The sequence below is a fragment of the Podarcis pityusensis genome (assembly GCF_964106645.2).
Source record: "Podarcis pityusensis genome assembly, chromosome: 2".
In the NCBI taxonomy this organism is placed as follows: Eukaryota; Metazoa; Chordata; class Lepidosauria; order Squamata; family Lacertidae; genus Podarcis; species Podarcis pityusensis.
Genome location: NC_138029.1, coordinates 11,934,302 through 11,947,673, shown reverse-complemented (window position 1 = coordinate 11,947,673; position 13,372 = coordinate 11,934,302). Strand labels below are relative to the sequence as shown.

Here is a 13,372-nt window from a genome sequence, read left to right as displayed (position 1 = left end):
AGACGAAAAATGAAAACGTCTTGCAAGTTTGTTTCCTTTTTCTTAAAACTGTTAATACCCTATGGGAAACCGTGCTTCGCAAGACGAAAAATTCGCAAGACGAAAAAACTCGCAAAACGAATTAATTTCGTCTTGCGAGGCACCACTGTATATAAATATATACAGCTGGCATCAGTGATCATTGTGGAACATGACCATGGAACATTGCCTCTTATTATGCCTCAGCTTGGCCCCAAATTATGGGGGGTTTGTCTGACACAGGGACACACACACAGAGTGTTCTGGAATGACTGATGGTAACAATCTTGCATGTTCATGTTCCCATGCTATAGTGCTGGGAGCGAGCTAGCAGTAGATCACACGAAGCAAGTGGTGTTAACTCTTTATTAGAAAACAACAACAACAGTTAACTCTTTATTAGCAAAAACAAAATCTGCACAGACCTGGCTCATTCCTGGTGGTCTCGCTCCATGAAAACCCATTGCAGAGACTCAAAGTCTCCGCAGGGAAAACAGTCCCTGTTTTCATCAGAGAAATGTTGAAGAATATGGGAAGAGGGAAGAAAACACGCAACTCCAAAGCTTTGCTTGGGTTCACTTCAGCTCATTTGTATATAGCCAAACCATGGTTTAGTGTTACGCGTGAGCATGGCTAGTGACTTGCCCAAGAGGACTTTGTAAGCTTTGTGGCTGGATCAGTGAGGATCCAAACCTTGGTATTTCATACAGAGACACATTGGCTGCTCTCCATCACTCCTCCATTCTTCGTCATTTGGAATTCTACCCACCTTACCTTCCTCGTTGAGAGAAAGCTTGTCATAACGCAGCCCGCTGGGCTCTTTGCCGACATACTGGTGCACTCGGTCAGTGCCCAGTTCACTGACGGCGACGGCGTATTTAAGGGGCTTGACACATGATTGCAGGCAGAATTGGGTCTTGGTGTGGCCCATGGAATACCTGGGAGGGACAGAGAGGGCAACTGAGGACAGAAGATGCCACCTTACCCCTGCCACCTTCAGCTAGCCAATGATAAAATGGCAAGGGGACCAAATTATTATTTTTAATAATTAAGGGTGCTAGAAGCCAGAGTTACATAGAAATCTTCCTTCTACCAACTATTGGGTTCACCTAGTTCAGCGTTCTAGAAGAATTGATCAAAGAATTGATGCTTTTGAATTCTGGTGCTGGAGGAGACTCTTGAGAGTCCATGGACTGCAAGAAGATCAAACCTATCCATTCTGAAGGAAATCAGCCCTGAGTGCTCACTGGAAGGACAGATTGTGAAGCTGAGGCTCCAATACTTTGGCCACCTCATGAGAAGAGAAGACTCCCTGGAAAGGACCCTGCTGTTGGGAAATATTGAGGGCACAAGGAGAAGGGGACGACAGAGGACGAGATGGTTGGACAGTGTTGTCGAAGCTACCAGCATGAGTTTGACCAAACTGCAGGAGGCAGTGGAAGACAGGAGTGCCTGGCGGGCTCTGGTCCATGGGGTCACGAAGAGTCGGACACGACTAAACAACTAAACAACAACAAGTTCAGCGTTATCTGTACTGACCGGAAGTGGCTTTCCAGGGATCCGGATGGGATTACTGTAACCCCTTACTCCAGCGGTGGGGGTCCTTTCTCAAACCAAGGGCCATATTCCCTTCTCAGCAAACTTCTGGGGCCCGCACACCAGTGATGTATGGGGCCAGAGGAAAAAGTTGGAGGAGTAATGAACGCAAATGTTACCTTTGTGCAGTAGGCCAACTTCTACCCTGTTCTCTATCCAGGTAAGCAGGACTTGTTATCAGAGTTCAAGGACAAATTTTAGCCAAGCAAAAACACTTAAGGAGGGTGCGGAGAAGGGTTGGTAGAAATGTGGTTTTGGGAGGGGTTCAGGTGCCGAGTTCAGAGGCTGGGGCTCTTAAAAACCAGAACACGATCTTCAACTATGTTAGGTGAAGAGATTTATTTTAGAGCACTTTGCTTGCTCACAGTTACATACAGACTGGTAGCTCTTCCTTCCAGAATTCCCTGCCAGTCCTGGGGCAGACGAGTCTATGCTTAGCCCAGAACATTCCGGCATCCTAGTCTGCATCCAGAAATAGATCTGCCATGGGAATTACAGTGAGGACCAGACACAGAAAACTGAAGGGCCACAAATGGTGCCAGATCCCAAGGTTCCCCATCGCTGCCTTACCCTATGGGGGTCCACAGGCACATCTGACGACAGAAGGAACCATCTTTCTCTGCCTCCTTAATACAGTGGTACCTTGGGTTACAGATGCTTCAGGTCACAGACTCCGCTAACCCAGAAATAGTACCTCGGGTTAAGAACTTTGCTTCAGGATGAGAACAGAAATCATGCTCCGGCGGTGCGGCAGCAGCAGGAGGCCCCATTAACTAAAGTGGTGCTTCAGGTTAAGAACAGTTTCAGGTTAAGAACAGACCTCCGGAACGAATTAAGTACTTAACCCGAGGTACCACTGTATGCACCTCTGCTGAGGAGGAATGGTGGGAGCCTCCCCCACCCCCTGCTCAGGATCTTGAATCTTCCCAGGAACAGTGGGACAGTAGATTTGGAACAGTGGTTTGCAGAGAGACATAGTTCAGGAGACCGAAGTTGGGAAGAACTGGGTGGTGAACAGCTAGGAGAAGAAGAACCGGGGGGGGGGGGGGGAGAGAGAGAGTTAACAGACTCGCTTTTGCTGGAAAGCATCCATCCGCTCAGCCCAAGGTCAAAGAGAGCAGATAAGGTGGCTGTTCAGAAAGTACAATGGTTGCGAGATCAGATTGCAAGATGCAGAAATGACAGTAGTGAAGTGGGTGACTAGGGGGGAAGTGGGTGGCAACCTTAATTGGGAGCACCTTCATTCCTAGAAATGGATTATTTGTTCTCTCGATGTGATCACTAAAATCTCTAACTGGTAAGAGACTCCTTTCTCTTTGTTCTGCTTATCTACTGTCAAAAGGGGGGGGGGGGGGGGAGGAAGACAAGTCCCTGAAACCTGACAGCACCAAGCAATGTTCAGCAGAAGAGTTGTTTCCTATCTCTTTGTGTTCAATCCCATATTTAAGGTTCAGGTCCCTTTCACTCACCGTTGACCATCCACGGTGCAAAGAGACACGCCCCAGAGCTCTGGATTGCACTTTGCTAGCTGTGGGATGTAGTTGGCCACCTAGAAAAGGGAATAAGAAATCAGCCCCAAATTAAGCAATGGGGATGGGTGTGTGTGAAGGATAGTTATCCTCATCTCAGCTATCTGCCCACCTAATGGAGGACAGCACAGGCAGCTTCCAGTGCTGTCACTCCACTGATGGAAATCAGTAGACTGAAGAGGTAGGCTAGGTAAAGGTAAAGGGACTCCTGGCCATTAGGTCCAGTCGTGACCGACTCTGGGGTTGCGGCATTCATCTCACTTTATTGGCCGAGGGAGCCGGCGTACAGCTTCTGGGTCATGTGGCCAGCATGACTAAGCCGTTTCTGGCGAACCAGAGCAACGCACAGAAACGCTGTTTACCTTCCTGCTGGAGCGGTACCTATTTATCTACTTGCACTTTTTGGTGTGCTTTTGAACTGCTAGGTTGGCAGGAGAAGGACCGAGCAACAGGAGCTCACTCCATCGCGGGGATTCGAACCGCCGATCTTCCGATCGGCAAGCCACCTGCAGCCCCCCGTGCTACTTCCCACACTGTAGGGGGTGATGGGGGCACCAGACAGGAAGGTGAATATGCCAAAATTGCTTTCTTTCCCCCTGTTTCACTGGGTGGAAGACTTTGCTGAGTCAAAAGAGCCTTTGGTCAACAGAGGGAAACACTGTCCGATAAAAACCCTGCATATGCCCAGAAGCGGTCGTGTTATTCTTTGGTCCCCATTTCCCTGAGCACTAGGAAATTCCAAGGAGAAACTTTTACAGGGTGAATTTTCTTGTGAAGATGGCAAATGGGAAACTTATGACGTCTTCAGTAACATACATTCTCAACCTTGGGTTCTGGTCTTTTTAAAGCAGTCACAGTGCCCATTAAACACACACACACACACACACACACACACACACACCAGCTTCCAACAGTTCCTTCTCTGACAGCTGCACACTTTTAATCCTCTCATTTGGTGGCTACGTTCAAAACTTACAGAACTGTTTCTTGCAGCCACTGAAAAATTTCTGGTAGCTATTAACTTAAAGGTAAAGGTAAAGGGACCCCTGACCATTAGGTCCAGTCATGACTGACTCTCGGGTTGCGGCGCTCATCTCGCTTTATTGGCCGAGGGAGCCGGCATACAGCTTCCGGGTCATGTGACCAGCATGCCTAAGCCGCTTCTGGCGAACCAGAGCAGCGCACAAAAATGCCGTTTACCTTCCCGCCAGAGCGGTATCTATTTATCTACTTGTACTTTGACGTGCTTTCGAACTGCTAGGTTGGCAGGAGCTGGGACCGAGCAACAGGAGCTCACCCCGTTGCGGGGATTCGAACCGCCGACCTTCTGATCGGCAAGTCCTAGGCTCTGTGCTTTAAGCCACAGCGCCACCTGCGTCCAGCTATTAACTTACCAGCCAGTAAAACCCATTATCTTCAGAACCCGAACTATCTATTGGTGGAAAGGGATGCTTTCTGATGGATGTCAATATAAACTTCAGGGAGGTGATTATTGTTGGGGAGGGGTAAACTCTCCCTGTTCAGCATAGATAATTTATTGCATCCTAGCATTCCAGAGTTGGAAGGGACCTCAAAAGTCAGCCCTGATTGACGCCCAACAGAATGACAGGTGGAAGATGATAGAGAAATTGAGGTTGCAATCTTATATTCCAGAGAGGGGGAATCTGTGGCCCTCCAGATATTGTCGGACTGCGGATCCCTTCAGCCCCAGACAGAATAGTCAACAATTGGGGACAGTGGCTCCCCATGCCGGCTATGCATGCTTACCAGGGAACTCAAAGTGACTCACTTCTAAGGAGGTACAGTCATACCTCGGGTTACAGACACTTCAGGTTGCATTTTTTTGGGGTTATGGACCAGCCGAAACCCAGAAGAAGAAGAGTTTGGATTTTATATCCCACTTTATCACTCCCCCAAGGAGTCTCAAAGCGGCTAACATTCTCCTTTCCCTTCCTCCCCCACAACAAACACTCTTTGAGGTGAGTGGGGCTGAGAGACTTCAGAGAAGTGTGACTAGCCCAAGGTCACCCAGCAGCTGCATGTGGAGGAGCGGGGAAGTGAACCCAGTTCACCAGATTATGAGTCCACTGCTCTTAACCACTACACCACTGGAACGGGTTACTTCCAGGTTTCGGCGGACATGCATGCACAGAAGCGCTAAATCACGCTTTGCGCATGCGCAGAAGCAACAAATCGCAACCCGCACGTGCACAGACCTGCCGCTGCGGGTTGCAAACACTGCGGGTTGTGGACGTGCATCCCACATGGATCACGTTTGCAACCCGAGCGTCCACTGTATATATAGGTTTGCACTGTGATTTGCTTGTATTTAGCCTCTGCCCTCATGCACTACTTGATTTTTCTACCTTGCCCTCCTGGAGTCCTTTGGCGCTTTCAAAAATTTGCTCCACATGAGACGTGAACTCCTGGAAGTCGGGGATGACAAACTTCTTCCGGAAGGCCTGGGTCAGCAGTACAATGTTGCTGCTCACACACCTGAGGACAGAAAAGACAGGTGGGGAGTTGAATTGGGAGCGGCTGAGTAATGTGCCATAAGACATTAGAGGACTAGGGAATTGGGATGTTTGCTTGTAATTGAATCAACACTGCCCACCTTAACTGTCTTCTTGCCTGGATGGCAGCGGAACTAACTAGGTCAGCCTAGCAAAGGTATTCTTAGCCTTCCCTGTCTGCACCTAAGGATGTCCTACCTTCGGAAAAGTTCCCGGTTCAGCAACCCGCCAGCGCTGGGTTCCTGCGCTGCCTTTTGCAGACGATTCATGCAGTCTCGAAGGCGTGGATCCGAGGTCCAAAGGCCAGTGCCTTGCAAGGCCTGAATTGAGAAGAGCACATGAAGGCGCCCTCTTGACTGGCAGGTGAAGATGACAAAATACTTGGAACTTGAGAAAATGACTGGGAGAATAAGAGGAAACTCAAACCAGAAAGTGTGTAAGGAATGGATAACATGTAAAGAATATCTAAAACAATATTGTGAAAATGAAAATCTCCTGACAGGTCTAGATTGAATCTTGAATATTAAGGGAAACTATAAATGTAGAAAATTTTCTGGATATGTAAAAGATATAACAGGAAATGCGTAAAGGTTAAAAATACGTAGAAAGCACAATGAGGTGAATCGGAAGTCAAAAGTGTGTGTGATGTTAGATGATGTGTTGTTAGTTGATGTTTAGTTGTCATTGAGGTATTGTCATTTGTCTGTGTTGTTATAAGTAAATTGTTTTGCAATAGAGTTTTTTTTTAAAAAAATGAAGGCGCCCTCTGCCAACAACACAGATGAACACATAGCAAGAAGAGGGGATGAGAACGGGATAGAGTATTTTTATTTATTTGTTTATTTGATTCCATTTTCGAATTGCTTCCTATAAAGTATCCTGAAGAGATTGCACAGTAAAATAATAATAATAATTCAGCAATGGAAACAATGGAAAACAATACCATATATAAAAACAACAGTATATATACAAACAATTAAAAACCATTTCATGCGCAAACAAAATTTCAAATGCAATATGGACCGGAATAAACATCTCACATCTCCTGCTGTGCATACCACCAATATCTATAATATCTGCTCTTGCAGAGGGATAAAACCCCTCTTCTTATCCATTCCCATTTATTTTATTTTCTCAGTTGAGCTATTGGAAAAATGTACAAAGAAACCATTGACCTGGTCCACTGTAACTAGCCTTTTATAATCATGTGCTTTGTATTATATCCACCTGCAATCCAGTCTTCCTTCATTAAGTTTGGTTTAGGTATAAAAATGACAAAATGTTTTAAAACTTTGTTACAGAAAACTAATAAAAATCTGGTGAAAATTAAAGGGCGGGGGGAAAGGTATCTGCTCTTGCAGTAAAGAAAATGAGACCAGTTTGGATAAGATACAAGGATTTATTGGAAAATAAAACTCCAAGGTGGCTGTCACCAATGGAAGCGAAAGCCTTGAAAAAGCTCAATATGGAGGTCAATTGGCCGAAATATTGGGAAATTTTGGAACAAGATGGAGACAGATTGAAATTGCAGAGTTTTGAAAAACTAAAAAACAAAGTGCGAGACTGGCTTCATTATTATCAGATAATGGAGGCATACAATTTGGATAAGAAAATCGGCTTCCAGGTGGAAAAATCAAAATTAGAAACTGAATTGTTAGAACCCAAAACTAAAACTTTGTCAAAGATGTATAACTTGCTGTTGAAATGGAACACTCAGGATGAAACGGTGAAATCTGCTATGATTAAATGGGCACAAGACGTTGGACATAATATTATGTTTGCTGACTGGGAACAGTTGTGGACCACAGGTATGAAATTTACGGCATGTAATGCCTTAAAAGAAAATATTATGAAAATGATATACAGGTGGTACATAACCCCAGTTAAGCTTGCAAAAATCTACCATTTGCCTGATAATAAATGCTGGAAATGTAAAGAAACTGAAGGTACATTTTTTCACCTTTGGTGGACGTGCCCAAAGATTAAGGCTTTCTGGGAGATGATATATAATGAACTAAAAAAGGTATTTAAATATACCTTCTTGAAGAAACCAGAGGCCTTTCTCCTGGGCATAGTCGGCCAATCGGTGTTAAAAAAGGACAGAACTTTCTTTATGTATGCTACAACAGCAGCAAGAATACTCATCGCAAAGTATTGGAAGACACAAGATCTACCCACACTGGAGGAATGGCAGATGAAAATGATGGAATACATGGAATTGGCGGAAATGACTGGTAGAATCCGTGACCAGGGAGAAGAGTCGGTGGAAGAAGACTGGAAGAAATTCAAAGACTATTTACAGAAATATTGCAAAATTAATGAATGTTAGAATGATGTTGGATTGAAGTTAAGGGGTTTCTAGCTGTACAGGCTAAAAGAATATGGAAAAATTGGTTTTAATATCTAAAATCTAAAATTTTAAGTTATATTATATCAAGATTAAAGATTAGGATTAAAAAGGAGGGAAAGGAATTGTTGGATTAACATATTTAATTAGAATACAAAAGAGGGGGGTAAGAGGAGGTCCGAGAAACAAGTAAATGTAAAAGAAGTGGGGAAAAGATGAAATTGTTTTTAATTGTTTTTTTCCTTTTTTATTTTGTATTTTTTCTTTTTATTGTTAATTTTTTCTTCATTAATGTGGTTTTTTTTCTTATGAAATTTTAATAAACATTATTTTAAAAAAAAGAGAAAAAAGAAAATGAGACCAGCCTCCTGCTTCTACGGATTTTTTAATGGGTGCAGATGTGTAAAGCTCTGCTCACTATTTCGACAGAGGTTCTAGATGCCCGATTCCTCATGTGGTTGTAGGAAGTGGTAGAGCATCTGCTTGCAGTGCACAAGGTCCCAGATTCACTCTCAGCATCTCCAGGCAGGCCTGGGAATATGCCCCCCCCCCAAGTCCCACCTTTCCCACCCACCCTTTAGGACAGCTGGAAGCATCTTACACTGGTGAATTTATGAACGGAGATACATTCCTGGCCTTCAGCTACTGTGTAGAAAAGGAGGTCACTAAGGCGAGGCAGCATCCCATTTTCTGACACATCCCTGCGGAGAGACAAGAGGCCACAACAGAGAACAGGTCGTGTTTCACCCCTACATAACATTCATTCATTTATTTAAAGCAGTGTTTCCTAAACTTGGGTCTCCAGCTGTTTTGGGACTGCAACTCCCATCATCCCTAGCTAGCAGGACCACTGGTCAGGGATGGTGGGAACTGTAGTCCACAAACAGCTGGAGACCCAAGTTTGGGAAACACTGATGTAAAGCATTCATTTACAGATAGGTAGCCGGTATCTGAAGAAGTGTGCTTGCACACGAAAGCTCATACCAAGAACTAACTTAGTTGGTCTTAAAGGTGCTACTGGAAGGATTTTTTTATTTTGAGTAAAGCATTCATGTTGCACATTTCAGGTATGGGCAACCTCTCAGGTAAGTGTACAGTTAAAAAACAAGCAGTGGTAGCAGCAGCCTGAGAATGGAACTCACAGAGAGGCAAAGGAATAGAGCAAAGGAACATATCCCTCCTGGCAAGGGTTGGTTATAGATTTCTAAAAATAAATACCGGTGATTTGAGAGCAAGACTTTTTAAAGCAGTGGTAAGGAACCTCCAGTTGTCATTGAACTCTAAATCTCATCACCCACACTGACAATCCAGAATGAAGCTAGAAGGGTGACTGGGAGCAGCCGCCGGGACCATATAACAGCGGTCCCAAAAGATCTACATCAGCTCTCAGTACTTTTCCAAGCACAATTCAAAGTGCTGATGCTGATCTTTAAAGCCCTAAATGGTCTTGACCCTGTATACCTGAAGGAGATTCTCCACCCCCATTGTCCAGCCCTGACTTCGAGGTCCAGTTCCAAGGGCCTTCTGGCGGTTCCCTCTCTGTTGAGGAGTGAAATTATAGGGAACCAGACAGAAGGCCTTCTTGGTAGTTGTACCCACCCTGTGGAATGCCCTCCCGGCAGATGTCAAAGAAATAAACAACTATACGACTTTCTGAAAACATCTGAAGGCAGCCCAGTATTGGAAAATTTTCAATGTTACGTTTTGTTGGAAGCTGCACATTTCCTCCACCTGAACTAAAAATGTGGCTGGGGACAGGTTAACCCAGTTTTTGCTATTCTGGTGCTCTCCAGATATTTTGAACTACAATCCCATCTTAGCCTTAGTGGGCTCCTTTAAAAGACTGTAGGAGTTCCTCCACTAGAGTGATACAGGGAAAAGTGCTCAGATTCTGGACAAATAATTTAAACCCCCCAAAACAAATCACTTGTAGAGGTTTTCATAATCACATAGACACAGGCAGTGGGGGCTCTGCCACTACCACAATCCCCCTGCCTCCTATTTCCTGTGTTTTCTTCCATGTTGAATGCAATTCTACTCTTTTATGAGTATGCTTCAAACGACAGCCAGCATTTCTGCAGGGAGCAAATACTTTTAACACTTTAGGTGTTTCATGCTGGGCGGAAATAATTGGCATCAAAAATAAGAGAGCACGGAAATGACAAAAGCCGTATGTCTGGAAGTCTGACAACCTGGCTTCTTTTCTCTGCCTCTGGACGGGCAGACGTGTCCCTTCAGTGTGCAAGGCTTGGCAGCGCATGAAGTCCTAAGTGCGTCACAATTCCAGAATCGCATCGATCGTGACACCCCGGGTTTTCTATTTTCCCCACACCACCTTAAGTTTAACAGCTCTCCTAAGAATGGCAGCATTTGTCAGCTGGTCATTCTGCAAAGAAACATACAAGCAAAGTGGGGCTGGATAATTTCTGCCAGGATATCAGCTGGGCTGGGTATCTGAGTGCGGAAAGTTCGCTAGCGCCAAACAAAAGGTTGCATTGTAGAGGAGTCAATTCATTAATGCGGGGGGGGGGGGTTGAACCTGCACTACCTCCAGATGTTGATGAACTACAACTCCCAACATCTCTAGCCACTGGCCATGCCGGTTGGGGCTGATGAGACGTGGAAGTCATAGAATCATAGAACTGAAGAATTGGAAGGGACCCTGACGGTCATCTAGTCCAACCCGCTACAATGCAGGAATCTCAACACATGGTTTCCCCAACCAATTTGGAACCATACCGGACCCTTCTTAGCTTTGCAAATGTGCTAGCCGTTTTATTGCTGCACCACTACTCTCCATGCCCAGTCCATCAACATCTGGAGGACACTAGAGTCCCTTAATTCAATCCTGCACCCAGTTCCTGCTTAACAAAATCTACACAGTTCCTGGATGGGCAAAACAAAATACCCCCCCCACACACTTTGACATCACCTATGCACACACCCCTCCACCACAGTGATACGACACATGGCCCATGCATCCCTTACTGGTCCGTCAGCTGCTGGTGTTGCTGGTGACGCCCGTTCACCATCGCTGCCTCTCTGCCTTGAGCCGAGGCCGAGGAGCCGGCTCTGCCAATGCCCAAGGGAGGGCAGCGTCCCGTCCCTCTCTTCCATCGGATCACAGGAGGCTGCAGCACTCCTGGAAAGACCCTGATGGAGCGCATGGCGGCAGCAAGAAGTCGCAGGGGCTTGAGAGCGTCTGATGCCACGAGGAAGCGGCAGCAAGAAGACCAAGGGGTAGTGCTGGGGGGGGGGGCAGGAGGGAGTGACAAGGAGCTCGCCTTCTGGCCCTTTAAAAAGGAAAGCATCAAGCAGGGGGCGGGGTAGGGAGAGGGATGGGCAGCGGCTCCAGCCTATCAGCGACAAATAAATAAACGCAACGCGCCAATGAGGGAGGGAAGATCTTTCTGTGCTTTCCCAGACTCCAGGTGAGTCATAGCGCGATGCTCACAGGTTGTTAGAGATGCAGCTCCCACCCCGCAGCCTTTAGGCACTGAGTGAATAGGAAGCAAGCAGCACCGCCGACCCTGGACTGTGAAAGTGACTGACATCGGCTGGCATCATCACCAACTCTTTTTCAGAAGCATCATGGGTTTTCGTTTTCGTTTAATAATCGAGGCTTGGATCACGGTTTGCTCACGCCGCTTGTGTGTGCAAGGCGCATATAATCATAATATCATGTACCATATCAGGCACGTCCGTCTCCCAAGAGACTGCGATCTACCTACAGTGTAAAAATACTGGCTGTGTGGAAGAAATTTAAAGACTATCTGAATAAATACTGTAATATTAAAGATATGTCATCACTTGGAAGAATTAATTAGGCCTAGGATTACATTGGGATTAAACATATAAATAAGAAAATGTGCGATAAGAAAAGTTAGGAAATATGATTATGACTGTGATATGGTTTTATGAAATAATGATATTGGAAACTGCTATATATAATTACTAAGAAATTCAGATGGAAGAGATTTGAGGAAGTCAAATAATATGTCTACGAAAATGGATCTTAATTAATTAGGTGTTAGTGTAGTGATGATTTGTTGTATTTTATGTTTTATATTCTTTTTTCTTTTTCTTTTTTTCGGTTTCATTCTTTCTCCTTTATTGTCAACTTTTTCTTTTGTTATGTCTATGTATGGAAAATAATAAATATTATTGTGAAAAAAAATAATACTGGTCTACCCATTGTCATTGTCAGGAGTTGCTGAGCTTTTTTTGGAGGAGGGTTGGCAAAATTTGTCAAGTTTTTTTTTGGGGGGGAGGGTTGGCAAAAGGAACACTAAGGCGATCCCAATCGACGTGGGACACATCCAGGATCGACCAGTAGATCGTGATCAACCTGTTGGACATGCCTGATATGTATCATAAATATAATATATCCTATATCATATAATATAGAAGAACTTTCTTTGTGGGATTTCTGGCTTCCACAGTCACAATTTAGCATGTGCTAAATTCGTCTAAGGAGAGATAATTTCGTCCAGGTATGGAGTTTAGGTTCTCCGGTTTAGGGAACGTTGGAGAAGCATGCGCTCTCAGTTGTTGTACTGGGCTAAGGCCCGGTATTTCTCTGCCACTTTCCAGCAAAGTATGTGTTAACGATTTCCTAGAAACTAAAACCATTTCTCTCTTTATTTTGGAAGAGAAAGGAGGCCAGCACAAAGGGGAAGGAAATAATTGTTTCCAATTTCCTATCATTTAGCAGAGGAGCCAGACTGGGCTTGCACCGTGGCTCGCTTTCTTTCTTAGGTCTTTTCTTAGGCACACTGGATTTTTAGCACGTACACTCGAAAACCATGGTCTGCAAGCAAGACAAACCTTCATTTTTGAAAAATGCATATATGGGTAGAAAAGTCAAGACCATAAAATTCCTATCACAGTATATCCACAAGTATGTGTTTGTGTGCAGGCAAGAAACATTAGGGTGCAGTTCCTCCTTTAAAAACACATCTTTTAAAAAAGCACATGACTGTTGGTTCTAGTGGAAATCTCTTTAATGTGCTTGAACTGAAAAGGATTTGTGGATTTAAGATTGTGGATCCCAACTTAAATTGGTTTAGAGGGCCTGTTTAGAGAACGTGCTTCAGTTGATTTACCTGGCCGACAATGAAGCCCAAAGAGAATTGTTGTTTGGGGAGGCTCTCTAAAGACTACTGTGTAAGGAAACAATCACGCTTTGTAACTGCCATTCAGAAATTCAGGCTACTTACCTGAGTGTAATCCCTGCTGAACTCAATGGGGCTTGTTTTAGGTTAGCCCTGTCACCATGTTCCTGTTGGCATTCAGAAGGAACCAATGCATTTCAATAGTAAAAAGGTACGGTAAAAAGGACCCCTGGACAGTTAAGTCCAGTCAAAGGC

General features: G+C 44.8%; 1 protein-coding gene across 7 annotated transcripts in view; it reads right to left on the bottom strand.

The window, feature by feature from the left end:
* GLS2 (glutaminase 2) overlaps positions 1–13,372 on the bottom strand; it is a 40,674-nt gene that overhangs the window by 25,585 nt on the left and 1,717 nt on the right. For 2 of the 7 annotated variants that reach the window (XM_080994580.1, XM_080994581.1), the window contains exons 1-6: positions 10,992–11,299; positions 8,605–8,704; positions 5,855–5,976; positions 5,510–5,639; positions 3,084–3,163; positions 793–956 (exon numbers count right to left, since the gene is read on the bottom strand). In XM_080994580.1, the coding sequence (XP_080850706.1) occupies positions 793–956; positions 3,084–3,163; positions 5,510–5,639; positions 5,855–5,976; positions 8,605–8,704; positions 10,992–11,170 (775 nt within the window). In that variant the 5' untranslated portion in view covers positions 11,171–11,299. Of the gene's footprint in view, positions 1–792; positions 957–3,083; positions 3,164–5,509; positions 5,640–5,854; positions 5,977–8,604; positions 8,705–10,924; positions 11,305–13,372 lie in introns of those variants that run through there. The other 5 variants (XM_080994584.1, XM_080994583.1, XM_080994582.1 and 2 more) reach the window with 5 other exon arrangements.